This window comes from Borostomias antarcticus (assembly GCF_949987555.1).
Source record: "Borostomias antarcticus genome assembly, chromosome: 3".
Lineage (NCBI taxonomy): Eukaryota > Metazoa > Chordata > Actinopteri > Stomiiformes > Stomiidae > Borostomias > Borostomias antarcticus.
Genome location: NC_140236.1, coordinates 5,999,926 through 6,019,435, shown reverse-complemented (window position 1 = coordinate 6,019,435; position 19,510 = coordinate 5,999,926). Strand labels below are relative to the sequence as shown.

Sequence of the window (19,510 nt, the reverse complement as noted above, 5' to 3'; positions counted from 1 at the left end):
AAAATCAATATGAGAAATTTGAATGGGACTTTCTGCAACCAGCCGGAAGGTAGGCTCGTGTCACCATGCTCTCCTCGGGGGAGAGCCTGGTTTCTATTCGCTAGGTTTCCGGTCAAGAGCCCGCTGGTATCCTGTCACCGTAGGTTTATGGTTAGGCCTGTTTTTGGACAGGGGGATCACTATCTGCTTAGACCCGGAAAACCACAACTGCAAAGCAAATATGCCCCAGACTAACTTCGTTAGCACTAGCCTTCGTTAGCGCTTACAATAATATTGTGATAATTAATCATTAATATTGTCATATTATGACGACACAACCTCGGTTCTCTATTGGCAGGCCAGTATTCAGATTTGAGTGGCTCACTGCAGCAGTTTGGAGCCTTTGTGATACATTCAATTCTCTAGCATTATGATTCAATGAAAGATTGAAAATATTGTCAAGAGTTGCCTCATGTTGTGAGTCCTATTCATACGGCCATCTTTTATAGTTCATAATTATACAATAATTATGAACATGAACTTACACAAGTTTCAATACGCTGCATATCTCTGTCTGTGAATTCAGCGTCTATATACACCTCCAAAGGCACTGGCAAAGGCAAATGATCATATTCCTACTGAATTTGCATGCTCGGACAAAAACAAGTTCACATTTGTGAAGGACATCCTTAGTACAAAGTAAAGGCATAAAATCAAAAAGCAGCTCAAAACTAAGCACATATCTCAAATGTAAAATAACAAATATGATCATGGGTAGTCATTATTCAAAGTTAGAACATAACATAGAAAGTAAAATCAGAAGAAAGCATGGGGTAGCTTGCTTACGACAAGAAGGCTCAAACTACTTTGGCGCAGGAATGGAAGTAAGGCATTAGTGACACTGTGGGGTAGTGAGATACTGGGACCTAGAGTAACTCAAGATGCTGTACTCAGTTGGGCTGCATCATAACATGTGCCACAACTGTCTGCCCAAATTTCTGAAATAAATGCATTCCTTGTCTTGGCTCCGAAATTAAGAGGTTGTACCATTACTCCAACTAAAAGAATAATTTTTAAAAAAAAGTAACAAAACGATGAGCAGTTTCATTTGGGATGGAGCAGAAGCCAGGGCTGTGAAATAGAGACTGGATTGCCACTCTGTCATGACGTGGACCTGAACGTCGACAGCGCGAGGGGGAGGAGCAGAGCCAGAGGGGAGGTGTCCAGACCCCAGGCCCTCGAGCCCAGCGCACTCATACCTGCAAACAGAAACACAATCATGAAGCGTTCAGACAAAAAGGCAGGAACATTTGCCTCAATTTGATCTGTGGTATTTTCACTGCATGTATGCCTTAGGAGACTCTAAATATTGAGACCTCACAGAAACTAGACCCAAATGCCTAGCACTGGTCTAGCACGTTAATGAGCCTTTCTTGGTCTTCCCTCAAAGCTGCGCCATTCCGGAGGCGCGCCAGGCTATTGCCGCGCCAAAGTTATTCCCGCAATGAACCACGTCGCGATGGACTAGGCTGCGCCATTCGCATGTGATCATCACGCATGCATATAACGCATCACAAGCAAGTTTTTATTTTAAGATATTTTTTAAGGCTTTTCAGCTTTAATGGGACAGGACAGTTGAGAGAGACAGGAAACGTGGGAGAGAGAGAGGGGAGGACATGCGGCACAGGACCCGAGCCGGGAATCGAACCCGGGTCCGCCGCGCGAAGGACTAGCCTTCATATGGGGCGCGCCTTACCCAGTGAGCCACCGGGGCGTCCCATCACAAGCAAGAATGACCAGTCTAAAGATAGCCTCATAATTCCTCATAATTTAAAGCAGTCAATTACACATAGCCTAATTATATACAAAGCAAGACTGCGTAGAAAGTCGATATTGAATGAATGAAGAATGATTGCAGGACATTCTATGATTTCAGGGAACCCGTAAGCCTTGAGTTTTTATATATATATATATATTTTTTTTTTTATAAAGGCCTGCTAATAGCCTGCATCCCCCCAAATGATTTAAGTACATTAAGTTGCAGGCACTGCCATTACATATTTTAATTATAACATTACTTATTTTAATTATAACATAATTACAATTATTTATTAGGATATAATTTAGTATTTTTTATGTAGGACTGCTTCCAAGCCTTGCACACCAACGTTTGCACTAGAGTATTAGTAATTAACAATGGCAAATGCAGGCATTCATTTCACTCTGAATTACAAAATAGCCTTAAGGTCTTGATCTTAAATAAACAGAACCAAAAACAACAAAAGATTAAAAAAGATTACAACAACTTTTTTGAATGCACTCAGACTTTTTATTCATCTGGGCTTCTTTCTGTCGGCTATGCAAATGTAATGAAAATGGCGTGAGTGCCTTCTGCAATAAAATGATTGCCAACACAAAGTTATGAAAATGGGGATGTTTGACCTACAGTAATCTCTTAATAGAAACCATATAATTTGGAAACAAGGCTTTGTAAGTAGGAGAGAGGCTGAATGCGCGCCTGTGGGACTCGGGTCAGAAGAGAGAGCTTGACCCGGCCCCCTAATTCAAAATGCTCCCGATTCGCCTGTCGGTAAGGATTACAGCTAAATATAAAAGCCACTCGTCATTTCACCATCTCATAGCACAAACACCCACTCGTCCCATCGTTCGCGCTTTGCAGAGTTTGCGCGTGTGTAGTTGCAGAGTTTGCGCGTGTGTAGGTCCTTTCCGAGCGTCTACCTGTAGCGAATGGGTCGAGGCCCGGTGCCGCTGCCTGCTGGTTGAGATCACGTTCCTCCCTCCAGAGCTGCTGGCAGGGCTGTTGGATCGCGTGAGTCCGGAGGGGCTGTCGGTTCTGTTAGCAGCCCCTTACAACCCCAACCCCTTACAACCCCAACGCCAATCCTCACCTTCCCCCTGTGGGTTTGGCTCCCGAGGGGCTCAGACTAATGCAGCGCAGCTATCTGCGTCTGTGATCGCCACTATCGTGGGCTCGCGTGTCTGTCTTCATCTAAGCTACGCAGCCAAGTGGAAGGTTTTGTCAGGTGTGTCGCCACACCCCTTATGCTGCGAGGTAGTCCACATTGGGCTTTCTGCAGTCTGCTTGACAGCCAGCGGGCAGAATTCACTCTGGTTCATGCTGCGCCTATTCAGCCTGTCATAAGGGTCTCGCAAACAGTCCGGTGTTCAGTCAACCTCTGCTGAGGTGATTCCTCACGGGCTCACGGCGTGCGTCCGAGCCCGCACACGCTCACCCCCCATGGGATCTTCAGGTAGTTTTGGAGGGCACTGTCGAACCTGTGTCGGAGATCCCTCTGAAGGTCCTGTCCCTGTAGACGGCCTTGCCTGGTTTGCGTCCGTCCGCCAGCGGGCAGGTGACCTGTGAGCTCTGTCGGTGCGTCCTGCCTGTTTGGTCATCAGCTGTGACCTCAGCGGGGCAGTGCTGCGTTCCGAGCCGGCCTCACGCCCAAGGTTGTGACGAGTCTTACAGGCCTTGTGTACTCACCCCACCCGCCTCATCGTCCTCCTCATCTGAGTGCAGAGGCCGATAGGCTCCACAGTTTGTGCTTGGTGCACGCGCTTCTATGCTACCGTACGTACAGTACGCCGCATCGAGGCAATTCGGTCTTTGGACCGACTGCTATTGCGCTACAGTCAGGCTGCTCTTGGGCGACCTGTGGCCGCGCAGCGTCTGCCTCATTGGCTGTGTGATGGCATTGCACCGGCTATGACTCAGCAGGTCGAGTGGCATCGACTTTCCTTGCCCGCTCTACCCGAGGTGGTCGTCTACTGCCCTTAGGGGAGTTGGAGTGCAGGGCATTGCCTTGCGGCATCCTGGTTCTCGCCCTCCTCGTTTGTGCACGCTTTCGTGCATGACTCATCAGAAGGATCTCTCTCGCGGTCTGTGCTTTGACCTGAACAGTCTTAGAGGGGTTAGCCAGTGGGTCTCGCTGTCCTCGCTACAGGTGCAGTGTTTAGAACGGTTGATCTGCCCTCTCCTAGGCTCTGAGAGCCTATTGTGCCTAACCCTCTCGCTGCTATACATCGGTTAGGGGGGTTAATGTATTCATTGGGCAAGAAACACTATGGCGTTATCGTACTTGGGGTCCTTACCCCTGCGTCCGTTAGGCTCTGGTTGTGTTTGCCTGCGCTAGATTTCGGAGCAGCTGACACTCCGCGCTCATGCATCAAGCGTTCGTTAAAGTTCAGCTGGTCCGGCGCGTGCCGGAGGGATACACCAATAGGATAGGGCTACGCCTTACTCATAGAATGACAGTTACGTGAGTAACTGGTACTTTCTCCTGGCGAATAAAGGGCTAAAAAACAAAGAAGTCCAAACACGAATGTGACAGCAACGGCAAGCAGCCTACAGTATTTGTTGTGGAAACATCGCCGTTGATCTCGGATGGAGCTGTGCACACTGGTTTAGGGTACCCAGATGTGGTTCTGGGGTTTTTAAACGGGGTCTCTGTGCATTACCGTGCGTAAAGTATAGTCAGCCTATAGGCTATATTCTAAAATTGATGAGAAATAGGCCTACCTCATACAGGCACATTAAATCATCTGAGATTGCCTTCAGGAACATTAAAAACAATCATAAATCATGCGAAGTTGAAGGCCACGTCTTCAGTTAGTCTCCCGACTCCGCAGTTGGGGCACGTTCGCGCTCATCATCCCCGGAGAGTAATCCGGAGACGCCTAGCACCTCAGCATGCGCATGGCGCGCGCTCCATCGCCACAGGTGATGACGATTGTAGTGATTAGTTAATGATCTTACGGCTGAATGCTGCGCACCAGGTCCCAATCATCATTATTGCCTACCTACAACAACCCTGGTTTTCTCCAAGCTCATCGCCAGATCTTCCCATAGAATACCTGCGGCAAGTACCCTAGCCAGGATAGCCTACTTAGATTGCTACCCGTATCTCTGTTGTGCTTTTTTTAACCTTTCCGTGTTTTCAGTTTCACTTATCCAGTTTTTGTCTTTCCATTTTTTCCTCCAGACCCAGTGCACGGCTTGCCTGCTATTGCTACCTCTGGATTGACACACGGATTCCCTGACCCCCCTTCTGGATATCGACCTTGACTTTGGATTACGGATTACTGGACATTTTTTGTTGATCGCCTGACCCCTGCGCTGATTAATGTTTTGACCTTGCTTTCTGGACTTGTACCTCTGCTATTAAACGCTCACCCAGCTTTTGCACTTTCCTACTTCCTCCCTAGTCGTGCACTCATCCGGTCCCAGCCCAGGTTGGTTGGCGCCGACCACCTGGGAGTTCATCAATGCCCCGCGGGGGCAGCAGAACCTCGCCGATCTCCAGAGGGCGCCGTTTCAGGCTGGACATTTGCCACCGCCTAAGAGGCCCCCGTTACCGTGACGGTCAAGAGCGCCTGCTGAGGACGGTGCGCCTGCAAGACGGAGCGGACTTCAACCTGCAGGATTACCTGCACTGGCAAAACCTTGAGTAGCCAGCCTCATGCTGAAAAATTGCATTGACTGTAATAACGCAATGTGCCACTTTGAGTCAAGAGTTGAGAATATTTGAAGGAATAGAGAGAATGCCTATTTTCTGCCGCATGTATGCTATATTTTGATTACACATCAAACGACACTAAAGTTATGAGAACAAACCCAGCAGTTTCCATTTCTGCATTCACACCTGCAACTATTACAATATTTTTGTCTGTCCAACATTTTCACGGTTTGCTGCTGAGTCATAAGAAGCCTGGGCTCACAAAATGATAATGGATGCATTTCCCAGTTAAGATCATTCTTAATGAGTTAAGATCTCTCCAAAGAGGTCAGCTAAGATGGAGCTGTAAGCTAGTAGTGTTTCTCAGATGCGTTCTTAGTGCCCTTCTAAGCACAGCGCTAAAGAAGGCTGGTAAGAAGCGTCTTAACCGGAGCTGTCCACCACCTTGGTGCTGAAAACAAATCAATTGATGCCATTATTATTCAACATAATTACATGCTCCCAAATGAAGTGTTGATGCAACAAGTGATGTCCTACTCAACCACATCAATAAAAAAAACTCAAAATTAACATATGAACAAGGCACCTGAGCGCGATTATATTACTGGCACTCACCGAGGCGCAGGTCAATGAACCCTCCGATCGACCCTCCACCTCTGTTCCCATCATCCTTCCCCAGGAATCAGGAGGGCGACATATGCCATATGTTTCTGCACAATCCACAATCTCATTGCATCATTTCACTAATTAACCTCCCTCCATTGCAGTGATGCGGATGCAGGACCCATGTGATGGGAGGGGTCCCACCACTTTATTAGGGGCCAGGCAGCGTAGCTGCCGGAACCCTATTGTATTTGCCTATATTATTATTATTATTATTACTATTATTATTATTCTCCATCTTCCACTGAAGTCTAACTTCCCATGGACAAAAAATCACCAAAATTTGCACAAAGCTCCAGTACTATACCCAAAGTCCTCAACCTGCATTGTAGGTCAATAAACCTGAAGGTGGCGCTACAGCAACAGTCTAAAGTTTAAAACTTAAAAAAAATCATAACAAATCAGCCATAGGTGCTATCACTGTAAAACCACCACGTGAATGTAGTCCCAAGTGAGACAAAACTTTCACACGCTTTGACCTTGCAGGAATTTTGAAGTCCATCACTCTGATTTCTTCATAAACTGTAAAACCTATCAAACCTATCTCCTCCCACATTTTTTGTTCAATTGACACCAAAATTGATATACTGTATCTTCAGACTGTCCTTACCAAAGGATCCTCACAGATTTTTGAAATATGAAAAATTGAGCCCACAGCACATCAAAAAGTTTCACTGTTAACAGTGTATACAGTTCCTATTAATTCTCGCCAAATCAATGTCTGATCATCCTCATAAAAAGTGACAACATTGGCCACATAACCAAGATGTAATATGATTTTTTTCAGAATTTTATCTCAAAAATTGAATTTTTAAAAATATGTTTAATTCTGTCCTCTGAAACCAACACTTCATACAGAGAAAACTATGTTACCCACAATCCAACGCAAGCTCCACGAATCTGAGACCGCTGTTGGCAACCCTACCCAACCCCCGCCGAGGATTACAATGACTAAATCGATTGATTGGCAACTGACTGAGTACACAGCTGCTGAAGTTAATGTTCAATTATGAAAAAAAAGCTAACAAAACCTGTAACCCACATTTTTCAATCAATTAACACTAAAGTTGCTACACTGGATCTTCAAACTGTCATTCACAAACTCATTGACCAGATTATTGAATTATCAAAATTGATCTTACAATGCATCAAAAATGTTTTACTTATTATTATTATTCTCCATCTTCCACTGAAGTCTAACTTCCTGTGGACAAAAAATCACCAAGATTTGCACATAGCTCCAGTACTATACCCAAAGTCCTAAACCTGCATTGTAGGTCAATAAACCTGAAGGTGGCGCTACAGCAACAGTCTAAAGTTTAAAACTAAAAAACAAAATCATAACAAATCAGCCATAGGTGCTATCACTGTAAAACCACCACGTGAATGTAGTCCCAAGTGAGACAAAACTTTCATACACTCTGACCTTGCAGGAATTTTTAAGTCCATCACTCTGATTTTTTCATAAACTGTAAAACCTATCAAACCTATCTCCTCCCACATTTTTTGTTCAATTGACACCAAAATTGATATACTGTATCTTCAGACGGTCCGTACCAAACGATCCTCACAGATTATTGAAATATGAAAAATTGAGCCCACAGCACATCAAAAGGTTTTACTGTAAACAGTTATGTATACAGTTCCTATTAATTCTCGCCAAATCAATGTCTGATCATCCTCATAAAAAGTGACAACATTGGCCACATATCCAAGATGTAGTGTGATTTATTTCAGAATTTTATCTCAAAAATTGAATTTTTAAAAATATGTTTAATTCTGTCCTCTGAAACCAACACTACATACAGAGAAAACCACATTACCCACAATCCAACGCAAGCTCCGGAGACATCGCTGTTGGCAACCCTACCCAGCCCCCGCCGAGGATTACAATGACTAAATCAATTGATTGGCAACTGACTGAGTACACAGCTGCTGAAGTTAATGTTCAATTATGAAGAAAAGCAAACAAAACCTGTAAAAATTAATAAACATATCTCATCCCACATTTTTCAATCAATTAACACCACACAACTTGCTCCACTGGATGTTCAGACGGTAATTCACAAACTCATTGACCAGATTGTTGAATTATCAAAATCGTGCTTACAATGCATCAAAATCTTTTACAAATGTTTTACGATACGATATGAATGTACAAAATTAACATTGGAATGTCAACTTTCTTGTTGTCCTCCTATTCGCTCGCTTATTGCTCCTAAACTTGTCGGAAATTGCCTGGCCCCGCCTCATCGCTGCGAAGCAGCTTTAATTTTATGTTTGGTTTCCTTCATCAAACTACCCTGGTTTCCTTCATCAAACTACCCTGGTTTCCTTCATCAAACTAATTTGGTTTCCTTCATCAAACTCTTCCTTCATCAAACTACCCTGGTTTCCTTCATCAAACTACTTTGGTTTCCTTCATCAAACTCTTCCTTCATCAAACTACTTTGGTTTCCTTTATCGAACTACCCTGGTTTCCTTCATCAAACTACCCTAGTTTCCTTCATCAAGCCTCCCTTGATTAGTTTCCAGCCGAGTTCAATTACATGTGTTAATTGCCTGATGTCTGTCAATTGTCCCTGGCTTGGAGAGTGGCTATATTGTTGATGTGCCCTGAGGTTAGGGAACGCCCGACCTTTTGCACTCACAGATAGTTTAACCAGGGTAAACAGTATTTTTCAATCTATTTTGTAGCGTGTATAAATGAAATATATGTTGTTGCTTACTGTATTTTTTGTGTGCAATATAGTTGGTGCCCTCAATGTGCAATATATGATGTGCAATTTGATGTATGTGTTGTATTTATGATGCCTTTTTGACACATTGCACTGTGATTTGTACTCTGTGGTTCGATAGTGTATTTTATTTGGGCCTGAGGTTCTTTATTGTACTGCGCTGTAGCATAATCTTTCTCCATTAGGACACGCAGCCCTGCACCATCTGGCAGGGGGACTATCAATGGGAATCAGCCTTCTGGCTGTAATTGGGTGCATTTACATTGTTTATTAAATGTTCATGAGTGTACATTGTCCCTCTTGAGCAAATAAAAGTAAAAGGTTAAACCGTATTAAACTCAATTAAACAGCTCAAATTGCTTTATATATATAGAGCATACAACCTCTTGCACCCGAAGTGAGAATCATACCCCGGTGGTCAAGTAGGAGACAGTAGGCCTACCGGAGGGAACTACGGTCAAACGTTTAAAACACATGGAACCATGTTACATAGAGGAGAGATTTTCATGTTTTAGAAAGGAAAAGGATGAAACCAGTAAGGAGGAACTGCACACTGTATCTCCTTGCCAAGTGTAACATTGATTTGCCTGACACGGCTGGATCTGTGAGCGTTTGGTCACTAAGAACGGTGTCAAGTGGGCTCCAGCCCATTCTTACAACTCCTTCTTAGCGAAAGATCAGAAGAAGCAATCTAAGAAGCAATCTGGACGACCCGTTTGCTCCTCCGGGAGGCCTTAGAGGATCTTATGAAGCACTTAGCGCAAAGTTCTTGTTAAATGAATATGGGAAACCTGGCCAATCACAATTCTTTCCTTTTTCCAGGCCTATTTCCCTGTCCCATCAAAAAAAAGGTTACAGACGCTGGGTTCTCTTGCCAGAGGCAAAACATGTGTGCGTGTCAATTGTTTATTCATTTAAATAGAAGTAGATAATAATAGCTGCAAGCAGGGGGCCGAGTAGATAGTGTAACCAGCACATCAAGGGCAACAAGTGAAACACGCCATAGTCACATTTGAATCCCTATTGCAGTTTTGAAAATCAGGCATAAGGTTCAACATTAACACACTTCCAACTTTGACACGTTGGTAGTGCTAGAGAGTTTGAGGTGTCTACATAGACTTGGTGACAGGGGTCATGGGACCGTCCGGATGAGTGTGCCAAATACACACATCAGATACATCAAAATGTTACTGAGATATGATCTCATTTCCTGTTTGGCGGATTTGTCGCCGATTTCGATTGGCTATAACGAGCAATCTTTCGGCGATCAAATATCCCTGTACGACTTTTGTAGACATTGATCTTTAGATTGTGCGTTCTGGGTTTCGTGCAGATTCGTGAAAGGTCATAGGAGGAGATACATTTTAAGTGTTCTTCACAAAATCCGACATGGCAGAAAATCCAATTTGGAGGAAGATGACGTCATAGGGCGCTTAGGCCAAGGAATCCAATGATAGTTCATTTTTGAAAATCGAACTTACAGGTCAAAAGTTAAGTGCATAAAAGCACCTCTAACTTTGACACATTGACTACAATGACAGAAGATGATTAAGAACAATAATAATAGGAAAAGGTACAAACCCAATGGTGGCCTACGCAGCTTCACTGCTTGACCCCTAATTAGATATTCAATATCCGTGAAAGACCCTGATTTTTTGCATCTTATGGTAGGCCATTGCTGTGAGTCATTCCCAGTAGGCTATATCAATCAATCAATCAATCAAAGCTTTATTATATGCTGATATTTGTCGACACAAACACTGGAAATAGCATCTAATGCGTGGACATAGACATCTGTTGTTTTTACATTATGCATTTACAGGGAGAATTTGAATTAGGAAATCAATTGACAGGGAAAAATTGAATTAGGAAATAATTTGAGGGTGCAGCCTCCATGACACACATGTGCAGGCTATTTCGTCCTAATACAACCTTTCAATCCTTTAATAACTGGCCTTTTTGTTTTGTATGTATGCTTCATTGATGTCAAACAAATAACAAACAAGTCTCATTTCAGTTTTCTGTAAAATAAGTCATATGTCAAAAGCATGGCGCGGGAATGGCCGGTCGTGGGAATAACAGGGTGGCGTCTCAGCCCTGGCGCAGTTTTGACCCTAAACCACCTTTCTTCATTACCGCTTACATACAGTATTACGCAAAAACCTCACTAACGTCCTGGACCAGAGCTATGAAACATAATGGAATGTAATTCTAATTCATTGGTTTTTAAGTGATCACATTAACACCCAGTACAGTTTGTGCAAATCAGTGGCCATCGATGTGACCACTTTCAGACTTAGTATGCACAGCACGCAGCACCGTGTTATATAGAAACTCCTTCTCGAGAGGAAGTAGCTCTCTCGCTCAATTTAAAGATTTTTAAAGATTTTTCTACACACAAGCATAAAGGGAAACCAGTAAAATAGAAAAATAAGAAACCAGACATTTGATAGAAAGGGACAGTCCAGAAATCCAACCCATCTATCTTTTCCCGGTGGCTTGAACACAGAATATCAACATTGCAAATTAGCATTTAGAAGAGGCGAGGGGGGCGGGTCTAAAGTTTTAGGGACTGTAACGCCGACCGGCGAGAGAGGAAGTGAATCTGTCCGACAGAGATGGAGTGGACTGCATATTTCAGCTAAATATGAGCCTCCTGCCCGGCCCTGCGGATGGCTGGACGGGGACCGCTCTGATGGTGTAGAGTCACCCGGGGACATGATGTCTCTGCTCGTTTTTTTTTTTAAAAGGTCCTGTAATGTGACTTCATTTATAGGACAAGGGTAACAAAATATCGATCCAGACGAAGGTTATCGTCGCGGTGGATCGAAGTGCCGCATTAAAGTTCATTTGGATGCATTACTCTTCTACTTAGTGTGACCCACTCAAAAGGGCTACATTGTCCGCCTAAGGCGAAAGCTTTGAAAACGCTGTAATCTAAAATGCTGCATGTTATTATGTTCTGATATTGTTCACTACATAAAGCATGTATTTTAGTGCTATTTTGTTCACACACGCATCATCTCCGCCCCGATCCCAGTGATGTCATACGATGGACGCCGACTCTCACTGACCTGCCGTGAGACTCGTTCTTTTGGCCTTTATCTCACTGAAACCTCAGGCTGAGATCCATATAAACATACGGTATTGCACCGTGTGTGTAAGAGAAATCTCTGGTCAGCCCGCTGGTCAAAGCTGGCAGCCCTGATATGAAGCCTGAGGGCAGCAAGTGCTTGACCTCAGGGGCAGCTTACTTTGCTTGTGGATCTGGATGGGGTCTGAGGCTGGACCCAGGCCTCCCTCGCTCAGAGACCTGATATGGACGATGTAGTCGTCGTCAACAGCGAGGGTCAGCTCAGCTGTGGAGTTGGTTGTGGTGAGAGTGTTCACCACCCTCTGTTTGAGTCTTCTATAAGACAGCTGGACAGGAAGGACAGAAATTATGGGGTTGACCTACCTGGAAATAACCAAGTACGTTCTATGATGCAGAATGTGAATATGAATCATAATGACCTACAACCTTGACACAGCTTGCACATAGCTAGTAATTGGAACAAATATGAACAAAGAAACCCTCAGGCCTTCATTCACAATCGGATAAGAAATAACCTTGCCTAGAAGAATGGAACTACAGTATATAGGTGAACTAGCTAATTAGCTACTGGCCGTAGTGAATTGGAAGGAGCCTATAGGCCAAGTATGTACTCACTTGGTAACCAGTAGCTTCTGACTCTGTTTCCATGGCCACCACAGGGTCCCAGTGTAGAATGAGTAGAGAGCCAATCAGGGTCCACTCCACATTCAGAGGAGGCTGTCCTGGCGCTGCAGGACAAGATTTCTCGTAATTTTATTTCCTCTCAGTGTGATCTAACATTAGCGTTGCTCAATCTCCCCTCGGGGATCAATAAAGTACCTATCTACATAATCCATCTGATAACAAATGAGGACCACCTACGGGTTACACAGGGGGGTGGGGGTGGGGGGGGGGGTGGGGAGGGGTGTGTGCTCCTGCAGCTCACAAGTTTGTGAGCCTGGCAGAGTTCACCGTCTGATCTATCCCATCTATCCCCCCTGCACAGTTAGTGGGGATCCCCCCAGCCTCCCGAATTCCAATTCAACCATCTTAAGTGTGGGGAGCTGACACTCACGTGGTCTCTTGGTGGTGGAATTGATGGCTGGAAGAAAGGGCCCAGTGCCCGCTGTGTTGAAGGCGCTGACCGTGAGAAAATACTGCCTGTTTCCTGTCAGGCCACTCACGGTCACCGAGGACTGGTTACTAGGAACCCTCACTTTGCCCATGGTCTCTGGTTTGGTGTCGTCTTCCCAGTACACTACCTGTGACCACAGCAAGAAATATAAGGCACTGTTCTGATGCTTGAAAAAGTAATGCAATATCAATGAACAAGTGTCAATATAGTAATGGTTTTGTAATGGCGCCACTAGCATCTGTTAAAAACAGTTCAAAGATTAATCCCACTAAACAAATGTCTGGCGGTATGTTTATGAGCTTAACGACACTTGTTAAAGCCGAAAGCCGTAATCCGCAATTGGCACAACTGGCCAGCCGGTAGCGGAAGTGCTACAACAACAGATGCCTCTCAATGACAACAATGCTTCATTCTCTCTAGTAAAAAGAGCCGACTCAGAGCTAACTGTCACCGTGTCACCGTGCTGCTATTTCACCGCGGGCCGTGCTTTTAAATAGTCTCTCTTGGATTTTTGGGGATCATTTCTCTCCAGCTCTCTAGCATTCTGTCCTCATTTGCCAACCCCAGAGCCTTGATAACAGCGTAGTTTTATGTTTTGAGTCAACTGGAACAGAAACTGGAAAGCGCAAATTGTCGGGCAATTTGCTTTTGTATTTTTTAAAAGGGGGGGGGGGGGGGGGGGGCAGGTGCTTTCTGTGATAGCACTCACAAGGGCCCGCATAATTTCTGTGTTACCAGTCATCCGATTCAATCCGGCGTTTCCATGGATACGGGGAGTTTGGAAGCGCGGGCTTCGAGGTGCGGGGTGGGTGAGGCCGAGCATTGTAATTGTGTTCGCAAACTCCTGGTTGCCATTTACATTTAAAAGGGGAAATGTACCTCATAGCCCAGAACTCTCTCAGGAGTGAAGGAGAGGGCCTGCCAGTTCACTTCAATTTCAGAGGCCGAGACACTCCTGGCCCAGACTCCCCCCGGTATAGCACTTGGCTCTGGAAAGAGACAAGAGAGCAGAGGTTGAGTCTTTACTCAACTGCAGCCCAGCCATCCGGAGCGGCAGGAGAAGACAAGCTGAAATAACATATGTCCCGACAAGCACTTCTCATTGTTCTCAATGTTAATGTTTTAACTGATTTACGCTTTGGCACATCATCTCGTCCATTTCATCCAATTGAAAGTGCATTACCGCACCCATACAGTATACTGTGTGAGGATTTAACAGAGGTGTGTGTCATCTGGTCAAACTATTTGTGGTTCTATAAATACCCCCTGGCTTCCATTGGTGTGTGTGTGTGTGTGGGTGTGTGTGTGTGTGTGTGTGTCTAGGTGCCTTTACCTTCCTCTGCAGAGTAGATGGTGACCACAGAACTGAAGGGGCCCTGGCCTTTGCTGTTGTACGCCCCGACCTTGACGTGGAAGGGCGAGAAGGGCGCGATGCTGTCGTTGCGGTACACGTAGCGCGAAGCGCCGGGCGCCGAGGTGGCCACGTGGGTCCAGGTGACCTCACCGAAGGCCCGGAAAGCGATGATGTAACCGAAGCTCTCTCCGTTCTGCAGTTCTTCGGGGACAGGCTGGGAGTGAAACACAAAACTATAGTGATATTAAAACACATACGGACCACTCACGCAGGGCTAAACCGTCTCACTGAACACAACCGCCTCCCGGGCTCGGCGCAGGGAAATAAGTGCCTGACCTCCAAATTGCTCTCAACCTCCACCTGACTGGAATGAGGATGAAAAGAAACAGACTGTGGAAGAGATTGTCCTGCAGGCTTTTTAATGGGTTATTATTCCCACAAGTTCTAGAAATGAGACCGTTTGAATAAGAACGTTGTAGAGGAAGAAGAGAACAAGCCATCGTGATTTTTCTTTTTAGCTACCGCATGGCATAGGTTACTGCACATACTGTGTGTTTGATTGAACACCAGCCATTCTTTTTTTTATAAATGGAAAACTATTTATCTGTCAGGTGTCATGTAGCGCTGCTTGTGTATGCATTGCCGAGGCCTTGCGCACGAGCTCCTCAACTAAGGAGTTCCAGCTGCTACAGTGGAGCCACATTTCATAAGGACTGGAATTTATGACACGGCACAAGCCGGAGCGACGGACGGGCTTTGATTTAAGATGAAGTAATAAGTGCCCCCCGTTCAGTGATATGCAACTAGTCCTGACTGCTGCCCTTTCCACGGGAAACTGGAAACATAAGACTGATGACTTACCTCCCATGTGATGACAAGCTCCGATCTGCTGCCGCCCCCTCCCCCCACGTCAGCGGGTGCGCCGTCGGGAACTACACAACAACAGCAGACGCCATGTTTGTTTAAGCCAGAACAACAGCGGACGCCATGTTTGTTTAAGCCAGAACAACAGCGGAATACCACATGGACCGTTTGGAGACTCAGATATTCAAAGTCTCAGATATTCAAAGGTAACACAAAGAGGTGCGTGTCTCTCGATGAAAGCCTGTCGTCACAACTCGCCGTGAATGGCTAAAATACTGGCTTCTACAGGACTGATGCTCCTAATCACGTCCGGGTCAGGGGTCAGCGAGTCGGGCGTGAACTCGCCCCCCTGTCATGTGCAGTTTTCATAGTGCGTTAGATTCACCTGCGTCCTCTGTCCTGGCCTTGAGCGAGGCGGGGCTGGGTTCTCCCACCCCAACGCTGTTCTTGGCCAGCACCCTGAACTCATACTCCACCCAGGCGTTGAGGTCCACCACGGTGGCAGTCAGGGTTTTCCCATCGATCACCTCAGGGACTTTATTTCAACAGGAGAGTCACACGAAAATGGTTACTAATCTGTTCAACAAGTTGCTTCTAATTCACTTCTCTCTCTTATTTCCATGCACATTTACTCTCCCGTAGGTCGACTAGCTGGGAAGACACTGACCAGGAGGGAATATTAGGGGAGATTTGTGTGTTGTGTCCCACCTGTGTCGACCCTCTGCCAGCCGACGGTGAAGGGCGTCCTGGTCTGGATGAGGTAGGTGGTGATGGGGCTGCCGTGGGGCCTCCCGGGGCTCCAGGAGAGCTGGGCCGTGCTGTCGGTCACCTCCTCCACCCTCACCGTGTCTGGGGGTCCGGCGGGGCCTGACTCGAGCGCAAGGAACCAGCAGAATTAGATACCCCTCTACTGTTCGCATACTGTGTGTGTGTGTGGGGGGGAGGGGGGGGGGGGTTGTAGACATGCATGCAGGCACATACGCGCGTACGTAGATGTACTCACAATTCCCCACACGCACACATACACACTGCTACAGCAGCAATTTAGCTGCGCTTCATTTTCTGAAAATGGCATATTGTCTGTACCTCACATAATGGGGAAAAAAAACAACTTTGAGGATTTAAAAACATCCTCCTCAGGAATGACTGTAAGCTTGACTTCAGTTGAAACATTTCTTAATTGGTCCATGAATTACAGGCCTTAGCTACAGTCGTTGCTATATGGTCCAAATTAAAAACTCGCAGGCTTCCAGGACCAGGCTTTTATCATTTATTTTCATTATTTGGACAATTAGAGGGTGAGGCTTCACGTCATCTGCTGTTCCCGGTTCTAATGAAGGTGTCGTTTCATCAGAATTAATGGATCACCAGAGAACAATGAAGTAGACCACCAAGGAGTCATAACAGTGCTACAGTTGGAGCAATGATTCTGCTCATTGATTTTCATTTGAATCCAGCATGACAAAAGACAACATTCCAATTAATAGGATAATCCAGCAAAAATAATACAAAAATATAACATTACAACAACACATATTTATACCAGTCAAGCAATTAGAGTATTCTGGAAATTATTCAATGCCATTGGACACCTATTTTTTCCCAGAGGTCTTACTGTGAATGCAGTATTTGCAATACAGGTATGTGCTCGATATCAGTGTGTCAACATTAGCTTTAATTCAAGATATTGATCTGCGTGAAACTCATTAGCTACTCTTGATTAAAAAAACAAAACAGTAATATGTTGGCCCTCATTAAAACATATTCATGGAACACACAATCACGGATCAATTCCTTATCTCCTTAATTATATATCCTTGGCAGATCCGAGGGGATGTTGCCAGGATCTAAGGGCTGTTAAAACAGTCTGTTATTAATGTGGACAGACTTCCTGGGTTTATTGTAGAATCAGCACAATGCAGAATGAATGGGCTGTCTGCTGTCGGGCCAATTTCAGTTCCTTTCTACTGTTTCTTGCACAGAAAAGAAAAGTGTCTCTGGTGTTTCTATCACTAGATATCCAGATACAGATACACTCTACAATTATCATATAATCAAATAGTGTTTATATATCTGCCGTTTGGTATTGTTTATAGGGCCCTTTTCCAAGACAGCCACTAACCATATAGACCCTGTCATCCTCCCTCCAGTAGTTTTCTCTCTAAATTCCATTCCCAGTAGACTGGTATTGACCCTAATGGTTGCCACTGAACAAGGCATTCGACTCTACTCTCTCAGTGGCGGGTTGTGATTTAGTGAGTGTGGAGAGGAGGTTTCCTTACCTTTCACGATCAATACGGCCACCGCTGACAGGCTCTCCACGTCCGTGTCCACCACGCAGATGTACTTTCCGGCGTGGTTCAGCTGGATGTTCCTCACCATCAGATCCCCTGCTGATCTCTGACAAGCCAACCACAAGGCTTACTGACACATAACACATGCCTATGAATGGCTAGGAAACATTAATGTTGAGCTTATCAATGGTTATGTAGTTGTCAGTGGGTATACGTCCAAAACATGGTGGTGCAAAGAGATAATAAGGGTAACTGTTGTAGACTCATATTTTGGGGTCTTCCTCGCTGATAGCCTCGGCTAGATTATTTCTGTGGATGTAACCAACAAGACCGACATTCTTCTAAAGAGTCTGGAAGCACTTTTATCCATATAGAAGAAACCTGAGAAAGGGCTCTTTAGATTTTCTTCGGGGAAGAAGCCTGCTAGCAGCAAATGGTAAATTGGTGGAAAAATCCCTCTATTGGCGTTCGCAGGGATAGCAGTCCAGCCAATTTGGTTTAATTATGGAAATTAGTTCCTTAACGCTATGAAGTTAAGTTAATAATCTCTTTGGACTGGCGACATTATAGCATTTGTGACAGAAGTGAATCTAATTTAAGATAAGGGAATTATCAGAGGCACACACATATGCAGAACATTTAATCTTGGAGAGCGTGTGGGTGTTCTTCATCTCTCCTATCATTTTAGTCCTGATGTAGACATGTGTTCATCCCCGAAAATATACCGTTTTAGAACCATGAGCAGTAATTGCTGTCTATTCATATGAATACTATGCGGAATACAATCTGAAAAATATGAATGCTTGGTCTGTTGAAAAAAATACAAAAGGTATGGAGCAACTGCCACTAATTGGCTAGTTTGGCCTCTATTGAAATATCTGTACACTTCATAAAGGATGTCAATTGGGTGTGTTTCATTATCTAACCTAATACATTGTTGAGCTACCATTGAAAAAGACAACAATGGCAAGCTGGGAGTATTTGTTTGGACTGATGGAAAAACAAATCTCTATTATGCCACAATGTTATGGTTACAGGATAGACATTTGCCCTCCTATGTTACCCTGCCCTCTGGTGGAGGGGAGTGCTATGGCAAGGGTAGGGCAGGGTTTCTTAAAGTGGCTGCTGTGATGCGAGTCCAGGGGTGCCACTTCTAAAAAATATTTGATATCATTTTAAATGTCAAGTACTAAATTATTTTCAATCAGTTCATTAATTTGAATGTTGTGGTCACCATCACCATCTAATAATAATAATGTCAATAATAATAATAATAATAATAATAATAACAATAAATAGTCAGAGCCAATAAATTGTTATAGCAGGCCAGAGCCTATACTGTTATGCTAAACGTCAGTGGCATACATGTAAAGTGCTGAGAGTGAAAACTAAGCATGTAATTTAGGGGTGCCGTGGATGGGAAAATGACGGGGTGCCCTGAGCCTGAACAGTTTGAGAACCACTGGGGCAGGGTACTGAGAAAAGCCCAAGCTTAATGTATTTAGAGTTAACATGAAATCCCATATATGATCATGTAAATCTAAATGATAATTAGTGGGGTCAGGACAAATCATCGGCCGTGCTGCTGTGTACAGAAATGGATAATAGACCATGGTGCATGGTGGACCCTGCGGTCCACCTTGTTCACGAGAAAGCAAATGCAGAAAGGTTTGCTCGAGAATAACACTAAACGGGGAAGTCCTCGGGAGAAGGGGTTTGGTTTGAGAGAAGGGGTTTGGTTTGGGAGAAGGGGTTTGGTTTTGGGAGAAGGGGTTTGGTTTTGGGCACACGCTGGCGAGTGGGCGAGAAGCCACAAAAGCCAGGCGCCGTGCGTGAACCGAGGACTCTGAGACCTGCACTAGTGACCGTTAGACAGCAAATGGACACTTGGCCGGCGATTCCTGATCCTTTGAGAGAGAACCGACCAAACTGA

General features: G+C 44.8%; 1 protein-coding gene across 1 annotated transcript in view; it reads right to left on the bottom strand.

The window, feature by feature from the left end:
* Window positions 1–1,140: 1,140 nt before the first annotated feature.
* cntn3a.2 (contactin 3a, tandem duplicate 2) overlaps window positions 1,141–19,510 on the bottom strand; it is a gene marked incomplete at both ends in the record, with an annotated part of 29,504 nt that continues 11,134 nt past the window's right edge. Inside the window, 10 exons of the mRNA XM_084461756.1 lie at window positions 1,141–1,238; window positions 12,112–12,277; window positions 12,567–12,679; window positions 13,006–13,192; window positions 13,945–14,054; window positions 14,399–14,633; window positions 15,281–15,351; window positions 15,669–15,818; window positions 15,992–16,150; window positions 17,566–17,683. Coding sequence (XP_084317882.1) covers window positions 1,141–1,238; window positions 12,112–12,277; window positions 12,567–12,679; window positions 13,006–13,192; window positions 13,945–14,054; window positions 14,399–14,633; window positions 15,281–15,351; window positions 15,669–15,818; window positions 15,992–16,150; window positions 17,566–17,683 — 1,407 coding nt within the window. The remainder of the gene's footprint in view (window positions 1,239–12,111; window positions 12,278–12,566; window positions 12,680–13,005; window positions 13,193–13,944; window positions 14,055–14,398; window positions 14,634–15,280; window positions 15,352–15,668; window positions 15,819–15,991; window positions 16,151–17,565; window positions 17,684–19,510) is intronic.